This window comes from Tursiops truncatus, chromosome 12 (assembly GCF_011762595.2).
Source record: "Tursiops truncatus isolate mTurTru1 chromosome 12, mTurTru1.mat.Y, whole genome shotgun sequence".
Taxonomy (NCBI): Eukaryota; Metazoa; Chordata; class Mammalia; order Artiodactyla; family Delphinidae; genus Tursiops; species Tursiops truncatus.
In genome coordinates this window covers 17269988-17297424 of record NC_047045.1, presented here as the reverse complement: position 1 = coordinate 17297424, position 27437 = coordinate 17269988, and the positions used below count along the sequence as shown (strand labels likewise).

The 27437-nt window shown below is 42.2% G+C and overlaps 1 protein-coding gene across 13 annotated transcripts; it reads right to left on the bottom strand.

Moving 5' to 3' along the window:
* Positions 1–1148: 1148 nt before the first annotated feature.
* Positions 1149–25681, bottom strand: TPBG (trophoblast glycoprotein). Of its 13 annotated transcripts, none has more exons than XR_012324719.1 (7): positions 25207–25681; positions 23996–24111; positions 18992–19019; positions 18378–18431; positions 16675–16744; positions 10704–10766; positions 9098–9414 (listed from the first exon to the last, which is right to left on the bottom strand). XR_012324719.1 is itself a non-coding variant. In XM_073789387.1 (2 exons), exon 2 carries the CDS (start codon positions 23757–23759, stop codon positions 22500–22502), a length of 1260 nt encoding a protein of 419 aa, XP_073645488.1. In that variant the 5' UTR covers positions 23760–24111; positions 25207–25233; the 3' UTR covers positions 21805–22499. The 13 variants fall into 13 exon arrangements, 5 of the variants coding, with proteins under 5 accessions (XP_073645488.1, XP_033723367.1, XP_033723368.1 ...); XR_012324720.1 differs by lacking the exon at positions 18378–18431 and having other exon boundaries at positions 18992–19021; positions 25207–25330; positions 25457–25681; XR_012324718.1 differs by lacking the exon at positions 18378–18431 and having other exon boundaries at positions 18992–19021.
* Between the last annotated feature and the right edge of the window lie 1756 nt (positions 25682–27437).

The following is a 27437-nucleotide window of genomic DNA, read 5'->3' as shown; positions in this document are numbered from 1 at the left end:
GACTGTGTTGACACTTTGAGGTAAATACCACTATAAGACCTCCTTTATAAACGAGAAAATCAGGACTCACAAAAGCCACTTGCTTATGTTCAATAGGAAGCAAGAGAGACCAAGACTTGAACCTAGTCCTCTTTTTTTTTTTTTTTTTTTTTTGCGGTACGCGGGCCTCTCACTGTTGTGGCCTCTCCCGTTGCAGAGCACAGGCTCTGGACGCACAGGCTCAGCAGCCATGGCTCACGGGCCCAGCCGCTCTGCGGCATGTGGGATCTTCCCGGACCGGGGCACGAACCCGTGTCCCCTGCATCGGCAGGTGGACTCCCACCCACTGCGCCACCAGGGAAGCCCGAACCTAGTCCTCTTTGATGCCATAGTCCAAGTTCTTCATCGCACTGTGACTGCTTATCCAAATTTGGTTCCCTGTTCACATGATCCAAGATTCTGCAATACTCAAAATACAAATGGAATGCTGCAGTAGTTGAAGTCAGCACACAATTTCTGAGATCTCCCTTTCCAAAATTCACACTTGAAATGCATGCCCTTTGTCATCTAAATGAAAATAAACCTAGGAGAATCTGTCCCTGGAGCTAGTAGGTGGGAGATATGGAAACATTGGGTCTCCTGCTTTAATTATGTGGGTTTGATAAGATGCATTTTCTTTAGAGACGATCAAATATTTCTCATGCTATTCATGAAAGCTTCAAATAAAACAGTTAAACCAATATTCGTTTGCCACTGCCAGGAAAAAAATGTAACCATGCATTACTCGGAAGTTTCTTTCATCTTTGGAGTAGTAATAAATATTTTTTCACCTCTTCCACACAGGGAAATGTTATGATGGTCCAGGAAAATGACGTTAGATGCATAAGTATTATGAATAATCAGTGTGGAATTAAGTAATATAAATAAGCTACCCACTGACTTCATGTACTCACCTAGTACACACTTTAAACAAATATTTCAATTTTGGCATTTTTCCAAAACAATTATTTTAAAAGAAAATATAAATTAGATTAACTTTTAGAAAAGAGAAACAAATATACTCTAAATATTGGGGGAAATGATACACAATGGTTATTTTTTAATACTGATTTCTTGAAGATGTACATTTGTTTATTGAACATAATTAGAAAATAATTTTAAAACGTGTATGTAGTATAAATTGCTATGGCTTTCAACTAGGAAACAACAATTTTTTCCAAAAATATATTATTAAATGTTTGAGCCTCCTAGAACAGGCTAGCTCAGTTTTCACTTCTTTGAAATATGTGTATTTTAAACAGTAAGTGTCACAGTGAGTTCAGCTCACTTTTGGAAGTGTTAGGAGGATCCAATGAAGAGCTACTTAAACACCAGGGAAGAAACCAATTATTCAGAAACAACTACCCTATGTAAAAGCTTCATCCAAATAAGGAGTTTTGTGCAATGTAAATGAACCCCTTTTGCTAAATGTAGACATTTACCATTGTTATTAACACTTTATCCCCAGGAGGTACAATTTTCCCAATGCTAAGCAGTAACAGAAAAATGCACAATTATTCTTCCTAGAAAAAAAAACTGCATTCAATTTGTATTATTTTATTATTTTGCAAAAACACTGGAACATAAAGAAGAATACACCATATAAGATTTCACTCTACGTAATACTAGTCTTCAGAAATATTATCCAGCCTGCCAGATGTTTTCCTCCCAGGTGTTTTCCTCCTTTATTATAAATTAACAGTAGTGATATAGAGGAGTTTGCAACTGTATTAAGTCTCCTGTTCCTCATGTGTTGGCATCTTATTTATTTGCAATAAATAAATGTATGTGTATATCTATAAACACACTAAAATTTGTACTTGATATCTTCTAACTGCAAAGCTGCTCTAAAAGATACATTGTTTTTCCATTAAGCTAATTTCTGTTACTCCATTCCACCTCATCTTGTAACTGACAGCCAAAGAAAATGAAAAGATTTGCTCTTGTTTGCTTTCATGAGAAAATGCCACTTTGTTAATGTTAAAATAATCCTATAATTTTCCAGTTCTTTTTAAGTGACTCCGGAGAAGTAATCCAAGATAAAGAAAAGTGTTGATAAAGTCTGGAAGCACAAGAGGGAACTATACAGGCAGGAAATGTCACTGCACCAGCGCTGCCTGGTGGTTCAGAGCAGGAGAGTTACGGGTGGAAACACACTCACGTGCACAGATGTCCTTGCACACACGTACACAGAATACACCGTCAAGCAGATTCTCCTAGTGTTATTTGGAACTTCTTTAACAGATAGCATTCTACACCAAAATGTGGCTAAATCAGACCTGCTCAGAAAAGCAGAAAGAAACGTCTTTCCTGGAGGAGCTCCAGTGTCTGAAGCCTGTTGCAGTTCTGGTATCAGATCAGTGAAGGTTCTCTTGCCCACTGCTGCCAAGAGAGCATGATTCTTTTTTTTTTTTTAATTTATTTATTTATTTTTGGCTGTGTTGGGTCTTCGTTTCTGTACGAGGGCTTTCTCTAGTTGGCGGCAAGCGGGGACCACTCTTCATCACGGTGCGCGGGCCTCTCACTATCGCGGGGTCTCTTGTTGCGGGGCACAGGCTCCAGACGCGCAGGCTCAGTAGTTGTGGCTCACGGGCCTAGTTGCTTCGCGGCATGTGGGATCTTCCCAGACCAGGGCTCGAACCTGTGTCCCCTGCATTGGCAGGCAGATTCTCAACCACTGCGCCACCAGGGAAGCCCGAGAGCATGATTCTTAAACCTTTGGAGTCGGTTACTCCTTCTCAAAATAAGGCTAATAATAGTCCCAAGCCGTCACTTTGGTTTTACACAGCATCTCTTGGATTGCACCTCTAAATGCTTTAGGGTTGCCCAGGTAGGAACCATAATATGGGCTGTTATTGGTGGTATTAAAAGCTCAGAAACCCAGTGGACAGAGAATAGGTCGGTATCATCCTCAATACAATCTTGATCTTTTGGCCAACACGGTAAACACTGAATAAATTGATGTAAAATTAAATCTAGGGCAAACCCCCATATCTTCTTAATAAAAGAAGTGAAAACTTGTGACGAAACATACTCACAATTTCAATACCGTCTCTAATTGCCTTTTGTTTACTCTGGCTTCCTCTAGGAGGTTTTGATGCTATCTTAATTATCACTGTTGTTTTATGCCTAATAATTAATGGTTTAAGTTTTGTACTTTTATCCTGAGGCAATTTTATAAAGGGAAGTATTTTTAACAAATCAAAATGTTACCCCCCAGTTCTTCATCTTAGCCGGCTGCACAGGTGTAATGGAGCGCCTGGCTAGGTTCCATTCCCCCTCTGGCAGTCTGAGAATACTTGTTATGAAGCCTAGTCGGGACCAAGAGAGCATCTTAATGGATGTCGGTGATGAGGTTCTCTGGCTGGCACCATCTGTTCATGTCTGTATAGCACTGGTTACCAAAAGCTTGCTTGGGACTTCCCATGATACAAAGCCATAGACTAGGAAGGGGACGGGGAGGTGCAGGGCTCTGTTCCAGAGCAGACGCCACAATGGAGGGTTAGCGTGGGTGAGATGCTGTTTTGGATAATGCCTGCTACAGAGTAGATACTCATTGAATGCTCAGCTTAGGTTAAATCGCTTTGATGTGGGGAGGAAGAAGGGTGGTAGCTGGGGTTAAAAATGCTGTGCACTAGAAAACAAACTTATGCTTACCAAAGGACACTACTATAAACAAAATAAACAATAAGGTCCTACTGCAGAGCACAGGGAACTATACTCAGTACCTTGTAATAACCTATAATGGAAAAGGATCTGAAAAAGAATAGATAGACAAATAGATGACTGAATCACTTTGCTGTATTCCAGAAACTAACACAACATTGTAAATCAACTATAACAGGAACAAGTTCCGTTCCAAGAGTATGTTCGTAAGTCCGATTTGTTTGTAAGCTGGTACTAACTTTGCAGTACCAGCTACGTCACCGCTGCTTTGACGCTTGCTTTCGGACATCCTGGGCTTGAAATAAAGATACTGTACTGCCGTACCCTATACAGTACTGTACAGTAAAGTACGCAAAAGCACAGCCACTTGTAGAGGATGCACGCACGTGACAATGCACGCCAGACACGGGAGCGAACTTACGTGATTGGGCATGCAAATGCACATTTGCATCTTTGAAAGCCTGAAACTTGAAGGTTTGTATTAGGGGACTTACCATATTTCAATAAAAAAAAAAGAAAAGCAAATGATACCCATGAGCCCATCAATCAAAGATCATCAGTGACAGCATTTTAGATATTTTTCTAGGCACTTTTGTTTATAGTGATCATATCAATTACACAAAATTTTTACGGTTCTGTATCCTGTTACCCCACTTTAGATTAATGTAAAATTTGTTTTTAAATGCTGTACACTAAAGTATGACTAAATGTCTGGCATTTAACGAGCAGGCAATTGTGTATCAGATACCATACGTCTTCCGTCATAACATCTCTTGGCTTATTGTATAATGGCATTTCCGTTCTTTCTTTCTTGGATATTTACTTCTTATTACTTCTCATTTGTAATGAGGGAATTTTTCCTACTATAGAAACTGAGATCTACATGCTAGTGAGGAAACAATACCAATTTGAGAATTTCACGTGAAATGAAAATATCTTTAGGCCAGTAACTGACTTACCAGAGTCTGGCGTTCTTGTAGCTTATAATTCAGGTATCACTTCCAGTTAAGATTTGTGGTGCTCATGGCTGACCTCAGACTTGATCTTCAAAAAAGACGAAACATGACAAATGAACTTTGACAGAAATATATTTAATGACTAGTTTGCTGACATCCACAGGTAAGGCAGAGAAAACTGCCAGTTTTCAAAAAAAAAAAAAACTAATTTGCATCTTTCCTCAGGAGCTGCCTGGAGGGGTTAGTTCTGTGCAGGGGAAGGAGTCCTACGTGCCCTGCACCCATGCCTGGCTGCGCCTAACCAGTGAGGTAAATATTTACTTCCCTTCACCTTTACTTGTGCAAGATGATTTTAGTCCGGGGGGGGGGGGGGGGCGGGGAAATCAGCTTTGCAGAAATAGCTTTCTGCTAAATGCCCAGAGTTCAGTATTTTTTTTAAAAAAAACACAACCTCTATATAATTATATCTCATCTGTTATTAGCTACGGAATTAGTTCTGCCTAAATTCCTTCCTTTCCCACTTCATGAGTGTTTATGAAAGACCAGTAACTAGCCTGAATGTCTGCAAAATGATATCGAACACAAATCCAGCATTTGCAAGACAGGAGCTCACGTGTAGCTCCAAACAGAGCATTAATTACTTGCTAAGAGTATTTAATGAAAATGACTGCACTTAAATATGTTCATAGACTTGGAAAAGACAGATTCCAAGTTTCCTTCCACACACAGATCCAAAATACGAGCTTGTATTTGATGTTTGGAGTCTGCAGCCTAGACTAGTTTAAACCCATTGGGGAAGAACATCAGGGCTATAGAGTGATGAAGGGCACAAAAGAAAAACATTTTAGAAAATGTAACTAAGTTAAAATTTCATGCATTTTTGCAGTTGCAAATCGCTGAGTATTGAATGATGGCCTTTCCTGATCATAGCATTTCATGACCAGTTTACATGTGATTAAATTGATCTATCAGATAGTTTGCAGAATACATTTTTCTGGTTGGGTAACAGGAGCAATTCTTTTTTCTGTTCCTCTAAAACCAAGTTATTAAAAATGTAGTCAGTGAACCAGAAGCATCAGCATTGAGGTTGTTAGTGATACAGAATCTCAGGCTCCACCCCAGACAGCTGCCCTCTAGATGATTCACGTGCACACTACAGTTTGAGAAGCATTGATCTGAAACACAGCTACGCATTTTTCTTATAAAGAGATGGGTGTTTTAATTTTCAGAACTAATTATTAAAGTTCAGTCAAAAATGTTTTTTTTAATTCTAAATTTTAAACAGTTAAAATATTTTTAAATCAACTCACGCTAGTGTAACAGACTTCTAGCATGACTTTAATTTTTTTTCTAGAAATTCTCCCATACAGTTGGAGGTTCGTTACAATGGTCCCAAACAATGTGTAACAAACAAATTATGTTACAAAATAAGAGAATAATTCTTGATGACAAACCAAACAGCAACAGCTAGTTTTGTCTGATATAATATTTTTTAGTGGGCCAAGTTTATTATTTTGCCCTCATTTATCAAATACTTTGTGCCTTACATGCGGTATTTTCAGAATGTATGAAAACAGAATTATGCTTTAAATCGTCTGGCAAAATTCTAAAAAGTTTTGTTCAGAACAAGAGTAACGTCTACGGGATTGCTGTTGTCTTCTAGAAGACCAAAGCCAAGTTGAGGTTTGCTCAGTTTTTACTAAGGAAGAGTAATTGCTCTGTTTACTCTGACATAATCTGCCTTCACTTTCTGAAATAAACTGAAACTCCTAATGAATAATATGCTTGTTTCCTGAAGAACATATTATCTAAATAATAATTTAGAGCTATGATATAAGATTCTACTGCCAAATCATGAAGTCAGATTTATTTGGTTCACTTACATAAGCCAATTACATATTTTGTACTTGTTTAAATATTATAATGCATCATCTTCAGTCCTTTAAAAAAAAATTCATTTCAGGAAAAAAACTAAAGGGTAAGTAGTGGTATGAGGGTAAAGGAACTGATGTTGATTAAATTGCTTCAACTCCTGGTAAAACTACAAAATAATTGCACATTAAAATAGAATGAGCATCTCTGATAAGAGTTCTTCTCATCTGCAAATGTCCATAAAAATCACATCTTTTCATTTTAAAGATGCCTAAATGAGAGTCAGTTAATTAAAGGGAAACTACCTTATGCAATTATAATTGTTAAGGAGTTATGCAAAGTTAACCAGCAGTGGTATAAAAGGCATAAAAATCTGTCCCTCTTTTTGTCTTTGTAAGCGACATGTTCTTGATGACAGGATGGAGAAAATTCAAAAGGAAAAAAGTGTAACCATGAGAAAGTATGTGTGTGCGTGTGTGTTGTGTGATATTCTTCCAAAAAAGCATAGTTTTGATTACAGTTCTCCCTACGCAAAAACCTTCAACTGCTCACTGTTTCTTTTGAATAAGTTCTAAACTCTTAAATATGCCTACAAAGCCTTCCATGCTTTTGTCCTAAACTATCTTACCAGTTACCTCCCATTACTCGCCACCCTCTCTTCTCTTGGCTCCAAACAAACCACTTGCTATTTCCCTAATATAACCTGGGTTTTTCCTTTCCACACTTTTGTTCACACTGTTTCTGTTGACTGGAATATTCTCTCTCCAGCACCACTTCACCCTACCCCAAACTGACTGGGGAAAATCCCACTCTCTCAGTTAAGATGCTTATAGCTTCTGGTAGCAGAATACTCAACTAACTGCTTTAAACAATACAGACATTTATTATCTTACATAGCAAGAAGTTCTGAGAAAGAGCCATGTGCTTTCTTTCATTCTACTTTGCTGTCTTTAGCATGTTGGCCATTGTCTTGAGGCTTGTTTCCTTATAGTCACAAGATAGTTGCCACTGCTCCAGGCATTCCTTCCTATGTCAACAGAGAGGAAGAAAGGAGTTCCTTAAAGGAGTTTTTTAAGGGAAGAAAAAGCTTTTCCAGCATGCACTTAGCAAACCTCTGCTAAGGTGCTAATTAAAAGGAATCATCCATGCTCATTCTCTAGCTTCAACGAAGGCAAGAAATACAGGCATCTAGTACTTTCAGCCTCTAAAACGGGAGATGGGCTGTACTATCCAGGAGGAGGATAGGAATGGTGACCAACTGTTGCCTCTAGTCCTCCAAAGCCCTGATCTAATGACGTTGACTCCATGAAGCCCTCTCTGAGTCATCCAGTAAAAGTTACCTCTCCTTTGGTTTTGCACAACACTGTGTAGCTTTTATATTTACATTTTGCTTTGTATTCGAGTTATCTGTATGCTTGCCTCATTTCCACTATGAGAATGCATCAGTCCTGTCTTGTTCATGTTTTATTCCCATATCCTCTAGCATAGTCCTTGGCCCTTAGAAAGTGTTGAATAAATATTTCCTGAACTGAAAACCTCACTAATTTGAACGACAGTTAGATGATTCACTTTAGCTACAGGGGGAAAAAGAAACATCATATCCGCCTCCCAAAAAAAAAACTTAGAACTTTCACCACATTTGCAATTAATACAAATGCTGCTTTTCAATAAACAAAGTACAGAGGTAACAGTCAGAAACAAAATTAAAAATAGAGAGAGGCTGACCTTATCCTCTCTGCTGACAAAACAAAAACAAGCACAAAATCATCCTGGCAAATGTGCTGTTTTCTCAAGACTGGTCCACTAGCTACTGGATGAAGGAAGACTCCCAAGGGCTCATCCTAAAGGATCCCAGACTCAAGCCAACTTAGACCAAAAGGATCAGGGCTGCCTACCAGGGACAGAGCAATGAGCTAGGAGCATCCTGAGTTCCTGAGGATTTCATGGAGCAGGGCTGCCATATCACCTCTGGACTTCAAATCTACGAACTTGTAAGAGAAAGAAGTAAATTCACTTCTACTGAGTTTTCCGCCATTCACAACTAAGCCTAATCCAAATTAACGCACTCGATCTACCCTGCGGACTATGGTACTGCCAGAACCTTTGGAGCCGGTCAGGGCCTCCAAGAAGCCATTGCCATTAGGCAAGTCCTCTTGAGTTAAGCCTCAACCCAGCTTGGAACTCGATTCAGTTTGAAGATGGGCCCAAACTAATTCCATCCAGTCATGTACCATCAACTCTCTGCACTCATTGCTCTTGGCAAAATGTTGGCTGCATATTGAGTTTCTCAAGCAAAACAAAGGATAGTAACAAATCGTCAAACATCCTAAGCGTCAACATTGCTGACTGTGTTTAGTTAAATGCCATTTTTTCCTAACACAAAGTCATAGGATTGAGTGAGGCCTTCCCAAGGAAAAAGCAACTTACCTCCCTCCAGGGGGTAGGTGAGACATACGGAAAAATCTGATTTAATGGTTCTTTGCTTTTTATTTATGTTGCTATATCTTTTATTAAAGATCATCTGGCTAACACTGTGGCAACCTGCGCAAGCAAAACAGTCAAGTGTAGGGGAAGAAGAGGCAACGTAAAAATGCATTTTGTATTTATTCTAAATGTCAATTTAATTGAAAAAGTTGTTTCTTTGCACGGAGAGGTTATTTTGCTGATGCGACCAACAGAGTCAGTTAAAGTAAGCTGGTTTGTACACGAAGATGCAGATGGCTTGAAAAATATCCTTATCACAGCGCACGTCAGGGAGGGTTTACATAGACAGCAGAGGAATCCGTGAAGCTGGGCCTTGCTGAGAACAGTGGGATTAACACCCTGGAAGATACACAAGAAGGCCAGGAGCACTTGTTCTCAGTTTCTCCACCCAGAGGGCAACTGTCCAGCCAAGATTAAGCTGAAAAGACAGGATAAATTATTCTTAGCTCTAACAGGGAGAATTTTACAACCACTCTGATTCAAGTGATAAACACAGACCTCACATCAGATAATTAAGGTCCAAACATTGAAGAGAAGGCTTGAACTGTCTGATTTCTCTACATTGGTCTTATTATACTGATTTTCAAAACTAAGTTTCACTTTGTGGAAAACATTTCCCCAGAATGGATGCAGCCAATTGCATAAAACTGATTTAAAGCCACAAAGGAAGTCTATGAACCCATCTAGATATTGAAAGTAAAATAGTGATACTATTTGTCTTAAAGAAAGTGCTGGTTTTTTAAGCTATTGTGATTTTTTTTTTCCATTTCAGATTTGCAGATGGAATTCTCACATTGCTCTCTTCCATATACAATATCTTATTCGGGGCCTTATATTTACCATTTCTTCACATACATTAAATACCACTGAAATGTAGTGATTTTGTGTTTATACTTTAACATCAAAAAATGAAAACCTAAGGACTTTGAAACTGAAATTAAATTATTTGGTGACTTATCCATAACCCCAAATACCATACTTGTTAAGGAGAAACCTGTTATATATAGTCTTAACTTCCCTAAGAATATAGCATTGTGGTTATCGTGGTATGTGTGAGAAGAGAAGCAATATAGCACAGTGGTTAAGAAGTGGACTTTAGAGCCAGATTCAAATTCTAGGATCCTGGCTTCCAAATCTTAGCTCTACCACTTACCAGCTATGTGAACAATGGGCAGGTTATTTAACTTCCGAAGTGCCTCGGTTTCCCCATCTATGAAATAATCCCTACTACACCCTCCCATTAAGAGGACAAAATAATTTAATGTTAATGTAGCACTTGGTGCCAAAGCACTTTCTTAAGTAACACAAAATGTCTCTGCAGTTAACAGTAAAAGGCTAATTTAAAACTCCCTACCTATATGTGACCAACTTACTCTCAGGACTATTAGAACATAATACCACCCAACACTTAACTTGATTAGCCAGTATTAAATTATTAAGATTGCAGATTTGCTCAAGCAGTCTCTCTGGTGAATTCATTTCTCATGAGAACACAAATCGAAGGATAGAAAAGATGAAGAAAGGACAGAGTATGAAGTACCCTGGCTGTTAGAGCCAGTCTCCTCCATTCATTCATTCATTCAAAGGTCAAAACCAGCTGGCCCTAAGAACTGACACACTAAATAGTGGCACCATCTTTCGACTTGATCAGGGAAACTTTTTCTTTTTGATTTGTGAGATAAAAACCAATATAAAGTACCATCTTACCTTAACTATTGAAACAGCCATGTATCTCCTGTCTCTCACTACATCACTGCCAGACAGGTCTTCCTGGAGCAAAACAATAAGAGTCTGACTCCATTTTTGATGTTTGTTCTCTGATACTTTCAAGCCCCACTCCTCCCTATTCATCTGTTGCCTCACATCTGGGCAAACCAATAAGAAGTGTGTCATGTATATAAATGTCAAACCACTATGTTGTATACCTGAAACTAATACAATATTGCATGTCAACTATACTTAAAAAAAATTTTTTAAGGGCCAAGGATGCCATTACTCTGTTGGATAACTGCAAAATGGACCAACAAAGACTATGGGTTCTATTGCGTGCAGAGATTTATCAACATGCCAAAGAGTTATCTCAAAACAGACTTAAGACCAGTGTCGCTCAATCCATTAAAGCAGTAATCACCAGGGAGGGGCCTCTAACCCTGACAGTACTGAGTTGGGACTCTCTGTAGGAAGAAACTTATAAATATGAGCAGAGTGAAGTAGAACCCTCCAAAGTATATCCAGTAACCACCAAGTAGAGGTATGGGGGACTTTGCTATAGGGCAAGGAATCAGAAATGAAACAGAGTTCAGCAATTTGACCCAATTGTGAATCCAGAATATACTAAAATAATTTATCCAACAGAGCACTGATTGGCTTTTGTGCCTCTACAACACTGGTTCTAAATTTTAACATCAGCTAAGATGCACCCATTGGCCTTAATCAATACTGGTGCGCAAGTTACAATTACAGCTGGGGATCCCAGTACATTTAAACAATTATAGCTGGGGATCCCAATACATTTGCCTCCTTAGGTAGGAATAAACCTACCTAAGGAGGCAGAAAACCTGTACTATGAAAATTATAAGACACTGATGAAAGACACTGATAATGACATAAGCAGATGGAAAGATGTACTGTGATCTTGGATTGGAAGAATCAATATTGTTAAAATGACCATACTACCTAAGGCAATCTACAGATTCAATGCAATCCCTATCAAATTATCAGTGGTATTTTTCACAGAACTGGAACAAAAAATTTTTAGTTTGTATGGAAACACAAAAGACCCTGAGTAGCCAAACCATCTTGAGAAAGAAGAACGGAGATGGAGGAATCATGCTCCCTGACTGCAGACAATACTACAGAACTACAGTCATCAAAACAGTATGGTACTGGTACAAAAATAAACACCTAGATCAATGGAACAGGATAGAAATCCCAGAAATAAACCCATGCACTTATGGTCAATCTATGACAAAGGAAGCAAAAATATACAACAGATAAAAGATAGTCTCTTCAATAAGTGGTGCTGGGAAAACTGGACAGCTACATGTAACAGAATGAAATTAGAACATTCTCTAACAGCATATTCAGAATAAACCCAAAATGGATTATAGACCTAAATGTAAGACCGGATTCTATAAAACTTCTAGAGGAAAAAATAGGCAGGACATTCTTAGACATAAATTGCAGCAACATATTTTTGGATCTATCTCATAAAGTAATGGAAACAAAAACAAATGGGACCTAATTAAGCTTAAAAGTTTTTGCACAGCAAAGGAAACCATAAACAAAACAACCCACAGAATGGGAGAAAATATTTGCAAACAATGCGACCGACAAGGGATTAATTTCCAAAATACGCAAACAGCTCATACAGCTCAATATCAAAACAACAAACAACCCAACTGAAAAATGGGCAGAAGACCAAATATATATCTCTCCAAAGAAGACATACAGTTGGCCAAGAGGCACATGAAAAGACGCTCAGTATCGCTAATTATTAGGGAAATGTAAGTCAAAACCAAAATGAGGTATCACCTCACACCGGTTAGAATGGCCGTCATCAAAAAGTCTACGAATAGGGCTTCTCTGGTGGCGCAGTGGTTGAGAGTCCGCCTGCCGATGCAGGGGACACGGGTTAGTGCCCCAGTCTGGGAAGATCCCACATGCCGCGGAGCGGCTGGGCCCGTGAGCCATGGCCGCTGAGCCTGCATGTCCGGAGCCTGTGCTCCGCGACGGGAGAGGCCACAACAGTGAGAGGCCCGCGTACCGCAGGAAAAAAAAAAAAAAAAAAAAAAGTCTACAAATAATAAATGCTGGAGAGGGTGTGGAGAACAGGGAACCCTCCTACACTGTTGGTGGGAATGTAAATTGGTGCAGCCACTATGGAGAACAGTATGGAGGTTCCTTAAAAAACTAAAAATAGAGTTACCATATGATCCTGCAATCCTGCTCCTGGGCATATATCCAGAGAAAACTTTAATTCGAAAGGATACCTGCACCCAAATGTTCATAGCAGCTCTATTTACAATAGCCAAGATATGGAAGCAACCTAAATGTCCATCGACAGATGAATGGATAATGAAGATGTGGTACATATATACAATGGAATATCACTGAGCCATTAAAAAGAATGAAATAATGCTATTTGCAGCAACATGGATGGACCTGGAGATTATCATACTAAGTGAAGTATGTCAGAGAAAGACAAACACCATATGATATCACTTATATGTGGAATCTTAAAAAAATGCAAATTAACTTATTTACAAAACAGAAACAGACTCACAGACATAGAAAACAAATTTATGGTTTCCAAAGGGGAAAGAGGGGGGAGATCTGCTGGCCACCTGGAGAGTGTGTGTGTGTGCGCGTGTGTGTGTGATTACTCAGGATGAACTTTATCTGTGATAAGGTCACCATAACATGTGATGGAGCCTTCTAGCAAGCTGCTGCTATCCACCACCTAACCAAGTCAGCCTAGATCAAGGAAGAGATTCAAGGGTCAGCACAACTGGCCAAACTTCATGCAGTCATCTTAGTGATGGAAAATGCTTGATCAAAAATTGGTCCAAAGTGTATGTTTTTGCTGCGGAGCAGCTAGGCCCGTAAGCCATGGCTGCTGAGCCTGCGCATCCGGAGCCTGTGCTCCGCAATGGGAGAGGCCACAACAGTGAGAGGCCCGCAGACGGCAAAAAAAAAAAAAAAAAAAAAAAAGGCCAAAGTGCATGTTTTTACAGAATCTGTAAAAAAAAAAAAAAAAAAGTCCAATTAGTCTCACCAATGGCAACAACTCCTTATCCGAGGAGTTGATTGCCCTTTAGATACCTAAGATAAAAATCAAGGTCCACATAAAGTCTGCCCATACTAGAGCCAAAATAAAAGGCCTCCTCAAGACATTTCTTATCCCTTTCAGAGTTCCAGACATTACTGATGGTGACCAAGGCATGCATTTCACTTCTCAAAACAAATACCATAGACTCTAGAACGAGACATTCAATGGAACTTCCGCCTTACTAATGGCCACATGCTGTAAGCCTCAGAGAGCCATAATAGCTTACTTAAATAAGTTCAACATCAATGAAATGAGACATAGCGCATCAGCAATCAAACATCAGTGGTGAATTATAATTGAGTCTGATTTCATCTGTGATGTCTGAGTACTGACAGCTTTCAAGCCCATACCCCCCCCCCCCCCGCCCACTTTCTGTCCCACACTGGGGCAAGCTCCTAAGAAGGCCCATGAGCTTCATCCCTTGGCCCCTGCTGGGTAGTTAAAACCACAAATACCCCAACTCTCACTCTGGTCCCACCCCTTAATCACAATGAAAAACAAAGCCAAGCTCTACCCTCCCAGAAAATCCCGTATGGGAGTCATAAACCTTTTGCTACCCTCTTTATGCATGTGTGGTGTCATCAGGCTTGATATCCAAACTTATTTGGGGAGGGGATGTGGATCTCACCCACGAGGGGATGACCACATCTATGCGTATCACTCCGCTGCTCATAGACCTCCAATAACCCCCCCACTGTCCACTGAATTAAATAGAAACTATTGATCGTAACTACAGATTTATCTTTCTAGTCTCCCTCTCCACTATTCTCCTTGATACACATCATGCTTCAAATGCTGCTGTTCCCAGAACGCACCTGGTCTTTAATTGCCTCCATTCTCTGTGCTTATGCTCTGTCCTGAGTTTTCTCTTCTACCCACTGTCTCTATCGGCCCTTCTTCAAAATCATCTTAAAAGCCAATCCTCCGTGAACGATTTTCTGAATCTTCCAATTAGACAAGCTCTCTCCCTGCTTTGAACCCCATATCACACAGTTTGAATCTCTGGCAGTGCTTTATCACATTCTACCCTATAACAAAGTCATTCACATCTTATTGCTCCTGAAGCTCAGGGGTTGACAGCACAGGTCCTGGAAACAGACCAAAAAAAAAAAAAAAATCCCACATCTGATTCTTGCTACCTGGTTGTGCTTGGGCAAGTCACCTAGCATCTCTAAACCTCAATTTTCTCTTCCAATGAGAATAAGATCTTACACATGAAGGGTTTTGCCTAGAATCTGATGCATACTAAGAACTCAATAAAATGTTAGCTATTATCATTGTTTATCCTCTCAACTGGATCAGAAGCAATTTTATGTCATAAACTCATTTTTTAATCCAATGCAACAACAGTGTCTGGTATATAGAAAGCATTGAATAGATATCTATTGAATGAACTGAATAAATGGCTCATAGGACTTCACTGAAATTTTAAAGCAGATTAACAGTAAGATCAGCACAGTTAAATCACGTGCATGAATGTAAATTAATTCTAAGAACACACACACACAAATCATCTAAAAAGAGAGTAGAATTCAGGAAAACTTAGGTTTGTCTTAAAAACTGCTTGCTAACTTGTAACTAGTTTCCCAGAGGTTCCTCCACACCCCATATCACCTCTCCCAACCCTGCAACACACACATACACACTCTTATAACTGGGTTATGGACTTAGCTATCTTCTAATTTTGGTATTTTAACAGAGAGTAGACATTTGTGGATCAAAAACAGTGACAAGTTAATTAGCCACTTAGAGTTTCTTTCTGTTCAAAATCCTGTCCACAGAGCATTCAGTACTTTGTTTAAGAAAATCATATAGTGAACGATGTTGTTCCACATTTAATATTCTTAAATAGACATCAAAAATATTTTTAGAGTTTAGAAGAAAAAGATTACCCTCTGCTGCAGTAATTCTCATTCAAGGATCTGCTTTAAGGGAAAAATATGGGAGACGTAGAAACACAGGTAGGTATAACGATGCTTATGAGAACATTAGCAAGAAACATCCTATGTGTGTAAAATATGTGATTGTCTGCAGTACTTTAAACTATTAAAATAGCTTTTTTTTTTTTTTTTTGGCAGTATGCGGGCCTCTCACTGTTGTGGCCTCTCCCGTTGCGGAGCACAGGCTCTGGACGCGCAGGCTCAGCGGCCGTGGCTCACAGGCCCAGCCGCTCTGCGGCATGTGGGATCTTCCCGGACTGGGGCACGAACCCGTGTCCCCTGCATCGGCAGGCGGACTCTCAACCACTGCGCCACCAGGGAAGCCCTGAAATAGTTTTTAATGGTAGTAGGGGATGGTCACAACATTGTGAGTGGAAAGGCAGGTACAGCGTGATGCCAACAGGAAGCAGTTTATCTCAACATTAAGGCACTTTTCCTTAGTGATAGGATTATTCATGGTGTTTGTCCCCACTGTATTTTTAAATAATCTACGAGAAACATGAGTTAATTTAAAAATATGTCCTTTAGGGCTTCCCTGGTAGCGCAGTGGTTGAGAGTCCGCCTGCCGATGCAGGGGACACGGGTTCGTGCCCCGGTCTGGGAAGATCCCACATGCCGCGGAGCGGCTGGGCCTGTGAGCCATGGCCGCTGAGCCTGCGCATCCGGAGCCTGCGCTCCGCAACGGGAGAGGCCACGACAGTGAGAGGCCCGCGTACCGCAAAAAAACAAAAAACAAGTGTCCTTTAAATGTTTGATAGCCATGTGTTTGCCATGATCTATAAAAATAACTACAGAATGTGTCTAATTGAAAGATTAAAGCCTTCCTTGAAGGCATTTAACTAGCTGTATTGTCAAACTCAGAGAATCTGCATTGCACATAGAAAGGAACGTTTGTAAATTGACTGACCTGATGTTTCAGTCAGTCCAGCTCTCCTGTGTGCAAGTCGTCACCTTGAAATGTTATGTATCATGGTTCTCTTTAGGGGAAGAAAACACAAAGTTGTACAAATAGGACTGTGGGGGGGTGACAGGGAGGTCAGGAGAACTGTAAACTTCCACTTTAAAAAAGCCTATCTTGATAACATCTTCAGGTTCTTGAAAACATATTCCCAAATATTTACTTTTCACAAAAATATTATAGTTGGTAATATTTTAAGCTTTGGCTTCCTTAAAAGCAAATGTATCCTTACATTCACCAAGTCCAAATGGGAACCACCAATAAATCCTATTAGCAGAACATGTCAGCTAAACTGCATTTCTGTTTTTATAAACACTTACATACAGGTTTGTGACGTGGTAACCATGATCCTGAATCTTATACCACATTTTCATTTTCAGTAGCCAAGCAAACCTCATGAATTTCCCACGTGACACATTAAAAGGCACCGATGATAGATTTTTCTCAAAATTCACGTAAGATGAGAAACCTTTTGCGATCTGTGGCATGCATGCTACAGGACATTGGGACTGTCCTGAGTTTGGTCCTGTATATGTAGAGACAGTGAACTGGCACAGCAGCAGCAGAGCTGCTGGGGTTTGGCCCGTCAGTCCACTGGTTTTCCAGGGTGATGATGGATTTCTGTCGATTTGGATTCCCTGTTTGGTCTCGGTCCTCAGAGGATGGGTGGTAGCCTGCACCCGGAGTGGGTTCCAGCCGGGAGAGCCGAGCAGAGCATGCAAAGCTGACTGCTCACCTGGTGACTGACCGACTTCACGGCCTGTGAACTTGGTCTCATTTGTTTGGTGTTCTCACCAGCTGAGCTAACTCATCTTTTAAGATAGAACTACACAGGCTCGCACAGCTTTCCAGAGTTGTTTTCTCTTCCAAAGAAATAGCACCATTAAATTTCCGAAATATTTCCTATCATACTATGGACTCAGAGGAACTTTATGGAAGCATATTCTGGGGTCTGACACTAATTTTTTGCATGCACTGAAAGTGAAATTTAAACAAATGTAGTGAATGTTTGAGCACAAAGCAAAAACAATAAAACAAATTCACGTCAATTGCCTTTTTTTAAATTAGACAAGAGAATTTCAAAGGTCTCAAGGTAGGTAATTAGCAATACCACCATGTGGCAAAAAAAGAACTAGAAAGGGAGTCTGGAACCCTGAGATCTAGTCCTAGTTGTTGCTATTTAACATGTCACAATTATCAGGTTTTCATTAGTAGAATGGGAAACTGGGCTTGACACATTTAAGAGCCCATCCAATTTTGAAATACTAAGAATTCTTTTTCTTGTCAAAAATACATAAATCATATATTAAATGTTTTTAAATCTAGATTTTTTTAACCCATGACAAAATTAGAGCTGCTAAAATGTTTTAAGATAAAACATAAAACCAGCCTGCATTTTTATTTTATTTTTTTTTTGCGCGGTACGCGGGCCTCTCACTGTTGTGGCCTCCCGTTGCGGAGCACAGGCTCCGGACACGCAGGCTCAGCGGCCATGGCTCACGGGCCCAGCCGCTCCACGGCATGTGGGATCTTCCCGGACCGGGGCACGAACCCATGTCCCCAGCATCGGCAGGTGGACTCTCAACCACTGCGCCACCAGGGAAGCCCCAGCCTGAATTTTTAATCAAACATTACTAGGGATGGAAAAATACCTGTACAAAACATCCTCAAGGAGCTGTTTTTCTCCTCCTAAAAGACAGGATCACCTAGACAATACAGAATGTATTTTCTTAAACTAATTATTTTCTAGTGCAGTGCTGCAGTATTACTGAAAGATTTTAAAAATACATCATCAAGGTATTTTTCATATATGATCTACAAATATAATTTCCTCCTTCCCTCTCCTTTACTGTGAAAGATCCTTGCACAAGTGTAAAAGTGAAACTTGAATCTCATCTGAAAAATGTCTGTCTTCACTGCAGGGTGCTGCTCTCTGAAGGCTGGATTTTGGAGCAGAAAGAAAGCACGGGCCAAACTGGTTTTAACTTGCAAACCAGCAGAAATGATAGGAAAGATTCCCAAGCTAGAGCTGCAAAGCCTCTGATGTCCTAAAGAAGGTAAGCCTCCTATTTGGAACATTAGTCCAAAAGGGACAGAGTCAAACGAAATCCCTAAGGAAACAATCATAGTTCATTTGGGACCTTCTTTTTTTCCACCCACTTTAATTAAAAAGTCAGATAACAAAGCTGTAACTTATTTCCGATTAAATATTGAGATGAGCATAATCCACATTTGCTGCCAATCAAGGTATTTTAAAGGAATGTACCTTTTATTTCAACCAATCCTTCCTCCGCCTCTGAAAAAAAAAAAAAGAAAAATCTTGTCTATTATCGATAGTATCAATTTAAGTAGCTCTTTTTTCTTTAAAAAATGTTATCAAATGTGCTTCAAAGAATCCTTATAAGAAAGATCTATCAGTTATAAGGTATAAGTGTGCCTCATGGGTCACCATTGAGTCGCATGGGGCAGCAAAATTGATGATACATATATTAATGTTGCAAACTGAACTGTTACATTGAAAAGGGCGAGTTACAATTCAGGGTCAAATAGCTGTATTAGCCTAAATTCTTGCCACTTTAAATTGAAATTTATTGGACGTTTTAATAGCTTTTTAAATTGAGGGATTTATCAAGTACCTAAATTTTTAAGTATTTTTCTAACTTTCTTCAAATGAAACTTGTAAAGGAAAAATGAAGGGTGTTTTCTGCTGAAACATTTGCTGAGTAATAAAAAGTATCACCAACCAAAATAATTTTGAAAAATGGACTATTTGTAGGTTTCTAGGATCAATAATGCATAATGGTACTAAAGAACAGTGTTTAAAACAAGTACACTTAAAGCGATACTTTCATTTTCTTTTTGCCTATAATCCTTATTGGATTTATATAGCACCTGTCTGCCAAGGAACTCAGACTGCCTTATAAGCTTATAGACTTCGAGTATTATGACTACACAATAACAAATGTTTTCAAGCAGTAATATTTTTTACCTTAAGAATGTCTATTGCCATGTACTGGGGAAGAGCAAGCAGTGATATGATATAAAATTGGGAAGTTTATACAAAGGAAGAAGCAAGGGGGTGAAAAAGAAGCAGAAAATCATAAACTTCAAAAACGCCATCACCTAATGGGCAAAAACTCGGCTTCACTGTATCACAGATTCTGCTTCAGTGAGTTGATGAGAAAAGCTAGACTGACAAATCGAGCGCTTTCCTGGATGTTAGATAGAGCTCAGTTTTTAACTGTTAGATTATCACATGATGAAGGAGAAATCATTCTTCTGAACGGAGGCTCTATAAATTTTACAATTTGTTGTTTCCTACAATATCAGCAGACTTAGCAATGAAAGCCCATCGGCAGTGTATTCCTAAGATGGTGTGCTTTTATTTATTAGATGTTTTCACTATTTTTTGGCTGTGTTTTGGCATCACCCTTAGGAAATAATGGCAGCCAGCCAGTTTATGAATTCCTGGTGAACACTTAAAATGTTTAATGGAATAATATTAAGTACCATATATTTAACCTTTTCTTAGGAATTGTAGGATCTGACGTATAACCCCAAAATAATGCATACTGTTTCATAAAATGAGCCTTAAGGAACTTAATATAGTTAAAATTAAAACATCATATTCTGTCTGTCTAATCTAATCTAAACAAGGAACAGATTCAGATATTTTTAGCTCTATTTTGAAAACTTCTGAATTTAACTCAAAGAGGAAAAAGCTTTCTATGCTTCTATTGTAAAAAAGATTTCTAGAACTAAAGTACTGTCTAATCCTATTTCATTTATAAAAGTATGGAAAACTAAATTTTATTTCAAATATAAAACACCCCCGAACATGATCTTTTTTTTTTTTTTTTCTGGACGTGGGCCTCTCACTGTTGTGGCCTCTCCCGTTGTGGAGCACAGGCTCCGGACGCGCAGGCTCAGTGGCCATGGCTCACGGGCCCAGCCGCTTCGCGGCATGTGGTATTTTCCCAGACCGGGGCACGAACCCCTGTCGCCTGCCTCGGCAGGCGGACTCTCAACCACTGCGCCACCAGGGAAGCCCACCAGAACATGATCATTTTAAAGGGAAAGAAGGGCCCTAAGACTTACTGGCACAAGTTTACCTACACTTTAAATTAAGCAGTAATGGCTAAATTAAAAGTCACTTTATATAAGAGTTTAGAGACTAATGGAATTTACTTTTAAACTTACTTGGCAAATAATAAACTCTGAAAAAAAATCTTGTCTATTATTGACAATATCACTTGATTAATCAATTGCTTTTATTTACACCTAAGTGTGATTTATTCTTCACAAAGGTGTATATACTAACATAGAGTTTAGCTAAAGTCAAAATGTCCCCAAATTCTTAAGTGCTGAACTGAACATAAGAACCTACGATTAGTTGAGACACTCATTTGTAAACATAGACAGTTATCTCTGGTTATTTCCTCAAATTCATATCCTACCATAACAATTATTTTTTAAACACATTAGCAGTCTCTGATAATCAAACTGTCAACCCTATAGGTACCATTTTAAGCATTTAAAAAAATATATTCTCAGGAAAATCTAAGTTCCAATTTACATTATGACCTTATAACTTTTTAAAGTTACTCTTTTAAATCTTTTATTTTAGAATATTCTATGTCTTAAGACACTTCATTTTCATACATTTATTTGCATTATATTTGTTTCATACTCTGCTCTAAAAATCCACAGAACAATTTCACATGGAGAGTTTTATTATGTAAATAATTTTGTTCTGTCCTAACAACTTAGTCTAGAAAAAGCCCCACACTGTGAACTGCTTATCATACCGAACTCTTCCCTCTTACGAACTTTATAATGCTTTTACAAAATAGTTTAATGAATAGCATTAACTTTCACATGAATATTCAAATTCTCTATGTAAACCCTGAAAGGATCCACCATCTCAAAACTATCTCCAAAGTCTGTCTGTATAAGACACTGCTCCCGTTTCATTCTCAGCTATAATAACGAATACCTTAATTATCATCAGAACCAAGACCATTTAATATCACTGCCCCTAATCTTTTTTTCAAATAGTAAACTTGAACACAACTGTAATTCTTTTAAGAATCTTTATTTAATTTTTTTGGAACAATTTAGTTTGCTGGATCTCGATGCAGTTTATAAAAAAACGTCAGCACAGTTTCATATAAACTGCAATCAGAAAAGTAACTTGTCAAAGAAGTTATCTGAAGTTGCAAGTTATTTTTTGTAATATGCAGAACAGGAAAATGTAAGCATGCTCTCAGATGCAGGCGCTCCTGTGTGCTATGGAGTTACTTTGAAGAGCTTGCTAAGGTCTGCGGGCAGTTTATGGAATGCAATCATTCTCTCCACAATTTTGGTACATGAGAATAAAACTGATATTTATGAAATACGTCTTTTTCTCAAAAAAGTTGAGGCAGCTTTTGTTGAATGCTATCTGTGGGAGTACACTTGATAACCTTGAGCTGTACTAAGAGAAACAGCCAGCCAGGAGGCCATGTTCATGCTGAAACTTGAAAACATCCCTCCAGACGTGTTGATTTCCCAGAAAAGGAAGAGGATAAAACACTAAGCACAGTTGTCCATTGTCTTACAGTAGCAGAACACACCAAGAAACTTTACATAAGGGAGCAAACTCCCTTCACTGCTTTCAGTCAAGGTCAGTGGCAGCTACAGTGGAGGGTGGTGGTGCAGCAAGCCTAGGACAGGACAAAAGCTGAAGTCTACATCTCATGCATAGCTGTCCTTGTTCTGTCCTCGCGCGGTTCTCAGACATCCGAATTAGAACTGAGGTTTGTTAACCTGGGGTCCGCATTGATTTCATATCTGTAATGATACCCTTCCATGTGATCCCTGCAGGCATCTCTGATGTTATGCATCCACTTTTTTATCCCTTTGCGGTTCAAATACAAAACCAGTAGGAAAATGGCGCCTATCAGGGCTAAAACAATACCCAGGAAGACATAAGACGTCTGCAGGGATGGAGGAAGGATAGGGTCACAGTCCAGGTCGGAGCTGTTGAGTTCCAAGAGGACCCGATTCCTCATTTTTTCCGGGAATGCACAGGTGAGCCTGGCTTTGCCCTGCACTACCTCTGTCTCCTTGAGCCAGGCCACCATGTCCGCCATGTGGCAGTCACAGACCCAGGGATTGTCGTCCAGGAAGACCCTGACGTGAGGCAGGCTTTGCAGCTCTGCCAGGGTGCCGTTGTGCAGGACCTTGAGGGCGTTGTTCTCCAGGTGGAGGCTTTCGAGGTGTGTCAGGTTGCGGAAGGACACATAGGTCAGGCTCACCAGCGAGTTGTTGCGCAGGTCCAGGTGCCTGAGGCCGGGCAGCTGGGCCAGGACGTCGCGGGGCAGGTAGAGGAGGCGGTTGCTGACCAGCTCCAGGCGGCGGAGCCCGCGCAGCGCGTGGCCTGCTCGCAGGGCCGCTGCCACCGCACCCTCAAAGCTCCGGTTCTGCCGCTCGGCGGCAGGGGGCACGATGCGGTTCAGGATCAGTTCCACCAGGGGGCTGGGGGCCGCGACGCTGGCGTTGCCGCCCGAGAAGGCGAAGGGGCTGAGGTCGGCCAGCGGGTTGTGGCTGAGGTCGAGCTGGCGCAGGCTGGGCAGATGCGCGAAGGCGCCGGCGCGCACCTCCTCCAGGTGGCTGCCGCTGAGGTTGAGCGCGGCCAGCTCGGCCAGCGGCGGCCGGCGGGCGAAGGCCCCGGCGGGGAGCACTGCCAGCTGATTGCCGGTGAGGAAGAGGTTGCGCACGTAGGGGGGCAGGTCCGCGGGCACCTCGGTCAGGTTGCGGTTAACGCACTTGACGGTGCGCGCCGCCTCGGAGCACTCGCACGCCGGGGGGCATCGGCCCGACAGCTGGGGCTGGGCGGATGCCGCGGAGACCGGGAACGCCGAGGAGGTGGACGAGGACGCAGAGGAGGGGAGGGAGGACGACGAGACCCAGCCCAGGAGGACCAGCGCCAGCCGTGCCAGCCGCAGCCTCCCGTCCCCGGCGGCGGGGCCCCGGGAGCACCCCCCAGGCATCGCGGCTCGGGTCTCCCCGGAGCTGAGCTGGGACGCTGCCCGCTCCGAAGGTTCGGGAGGTTGGGCCCGGAGGGCGCGGGCCGGACGAAAGCGTCTGGAGAAAACTTTCGTCTTGTGGAAGCTGAGGAGGGCCGCTGCCGCCGCCGCTGCCGCAGGAACTTGGCTAACCCCCTCGCCGCCGGGCGTCCCCCTCCCGGGGCCGAGTCCCCCGCCCCTTCCCTCCAGAAAGTACGCACGGCGGGTCGGGACGCTCAGCGCCGCGCTCTTCCTCCGCGCCTCTTCCAGCAGCCGCCCCCGGGTGGCACCTCCTCGCCTCTTTTGTTGGCGCCTCGCGCAGGATCTGCGGCGCGACCTGGGACAGCGGGAGAGAAGCGTGAGGGGCAGCGGCGCCCGCAGCTCCCCGAGTGCAGGAACCGGCCTCTGCCAGCCAAGTCGTCCCCACTCGGTACCCGAGACCTCCCTCCTTTAAGCCCGTCCGAGCCTCGCCTCCCCCAGCGCGCCACGCAGATCCGTACCCCGGGAGAGGGGCGCGCGACCCGAGATGCCGGAGCGCAAAGTCTGTCGTCTGCTGCGGCCCCTACTATATATACCCTTGCAGCTCCCGCCCTCCTCCTTTCCCGATCCCACTCGTCCTGTCCCCCACCCCCCACCCCCGCTCCCCCGCTCCCCCGCATCGAACTTCTCGCTTAATCCCCAGCGGCTCCCGGCCAAACTTCTCACTCTCCCAGGTCCTTCCCCCCACCGTCTCCGCAGACTACCTGCCTTCCGGGGTCTCCGCCCCCCGCCCGGACTTCTCCTCCCGGCCCAGGTGAGGATGAGAGGGAAGTTTCATGCTACAAGAGTATTTTCATCTCTCAGAACCCTCTCGGATTAAGTGGAGGAGCGTATAGCTGGCGCCCCCAAGCCCGCGCCCCCTCCAGCCCCTCGGATCCGAGGGCATTCCAGTCATCTCCTAAAGGGAGGGGAGAGGCCTCGAACAAAGCGACGGCGGAACCCGGACCTGCGCTCCTCTCCTGCCAGAGGGCGGGGAGGGGCCCCGGAGCTGCCTTCTCCGCCACCTCCCCACCGCTCACCTCCGCGCGCCCGCCCGCCCGCCGCCTCCCGAGACAACTCCCAGTCCCACCGGAGTCGCGGGGACTTCTCGGGTCCGAGCTGCGCGCCGACTCTCCTCGCACCCCAGCCCCAGGCCCAACCTCCGCAGCTGGGAAAAACCAATCCGGGGGGCGGGGGAGGGCAGGCCTGCCGGAGTGGCTGCTCCGGCCGCGCGGCCAGCCTCGGCGGACCTCAGTGGGGGGATTGAATAAAGGAGGCGAGGGGGGAGTCTGCGCCGCGCACCTCCCCCTGGTGGAAACTGACGAGGAATGCGCCAGAAAAGGTGAGGGAATCCCTTCTTCTCCCCCTTCCCCGACATTCCATGGTGGTTCCTCGTTTTGCATACTGGACTTACCTTGGACAGGAACAAAACCGCTGGTGAATCTCGTGGAATTCGTCCTGATTCGGGCACTTATGGCAGTAACCGGGTAGATTTAGGCGTCACAGAGCAACGCGAAGCAGCAGCGTAAAGAAGGGAGCTGAAAATGCACAGCGGCAGCGGTAAAACGCCCAGCAGCCTGCAAGGGAGTTTCGCGAGTCTTCCCACCAAAGTGATAACGTTAGACCGCCAACTTCAGATTTAGGTGTAATTAACGCGTCCCTACCTGTCCCGCCCCCGCACTTCTCCGGATAAGTTACGGAACTTGTGAAGGGAGAGAGCTAACTTTAAGAAGGGGGGGGAAAGATTGGTGGAGAAGAGATTCACTTTTGATTCATGAGCTTTTCCCTTCCCCAAATTAAAAGCAGAAGGAAGAAAACGGCCGCCAAAGCGTCCTAGAAACAAAAGGCATACAGAGAGGACGTGAGTCACCCGGAAAGCGGACCCGCCCCGCTCACCAGATGTGGCAGCGATGTGTCAGTGCAAGTCACTTAAGATGGGAGAGCTCACGGGGTGGGAGTGGGAGGGAGGCCGCCTGGGGAGAGCAGAAGTTTGGTACCAATATCTAACGCCCCAGGAGGCGCCAGGTAGGCAGGGAACCGAGAGGCTGAAGTCGGGAAAGGAGACTCTGAATGACTGAGTATAGGGGGGATTTGTTACATCGGAGAGGTTTGGGGTCCTGCAGGCTCAATCCTTGTTCTCTCAATGACTCTGTATCTCCTTTCTCCCCATCAAATAATTTCCCTGAAAGGATGAGAAGGTGGCTGGTTATTCAAGGCTTGTTCATTTTAGAAAGAAAATGGCAATTAGAGAAAACAGTTGGGGAAATTAAGATCTGGTAATATGAAAAGGATCGAATAAAGAATGCCGAAGTTTGTGCCTGTGACGTGTGCCTTTACTGTGAAAAAAGGCCCCAACTCTGAAGTTGATTCCTTATTACTTTTGTGGGAAGAGATAGTCTGCAGAGCCAATAGCCAAAATGACCCAGACAAGACCTGGAGGGGTTGGAGAATGCAACAATTTGTGCAAAAAGCCAGTTTTGTTCACTTGTATCTTCAGCACGTTTATCTAAATCTCTTTTTCTTGTTTTTAAAAGTGTTTTTTAACACGAATGTGAAACACTTTGACAAAAGAATCTGAAAAGCTGTAGCGATGTTCTGTATCCCGATGGTGGTGGTGGTTACATAAATCTATACATGTGTCAAAATTCATAGAACTTTGTACACCGAAAAGAATCAGTTTTACTGTAGGATAATTTTTAAACAAAATTAACTACTCATGGGGAAAAAACTGTCATAATGCTCTGGCATGATATTAATTCTGGTTCTGTTCTGTTAAGGAGAGTGAGAAGCACTTTAGGATTTAGAAAGATAACATTCTCATCCGATCTTAGAGTCAGCTCGGCAATATAGATACCATTAGTACTATTGTCTTGTTATTCGTGTTGTTATTCTGTTTCACAAATGAAACAACTGCGGCTCTGAACTGAGGATAGCTAGCATTGACAGTGTCTTTTACTTGCCAAGCCCTGTGCTTATCACTTTACAGAAGTTATCTCTTTTGTTCTTCCCATCAGTACTCAGGTAGGTTCTCTCGCTGCAGTTTTAAAGAGGAGAAAAACTGAGGCAGGAATCAGTTATATAACTTGTTCTAATGTGTGGTGGAGGTAGGGACCAGGCCCGGATTTGTCTGCTTTTCTTAAATAGCTCACATTCTGCCTCTGGGTAAAATTGAGGAGTTTGTGCAAAGTCCTAGTCTGTATCACTTAGGCAGACCCGAAGCCTCTCCCCTGGTTCTCTTCCTCCTGATCTTCCTCTACTTGCCTGCAGCTAGCAGTTGCTTATGGCTGCTGAATCAGGACTCAGAAATTTGGGGTCATTTTTAGCTCCGCCACTTACTCATTGTGTGGTTTCTGTTTACCTCCGTTTCTTAATCTGTAAAATAGGGCCACTAATAAAACGTTATGGCATTTCCATGAGAACTGAGATAACAGGCAAAATTGCCTGTTATTATTGTGCTCTTAATTACTCGCCCTCTCGCCATTTATTGTGCACCCACCATATCCCTGTAACTGTGTTAGGGATAGGAATCCAAGGATGAATAGTGTAAGGTCTCCTTCAAGTAGAATTGCCAGATTTAGCAAATAAAAATACAGAACACTCAGCTAAACTTGAATTTCAGATACACGATGAATGATTTTTTAGTAT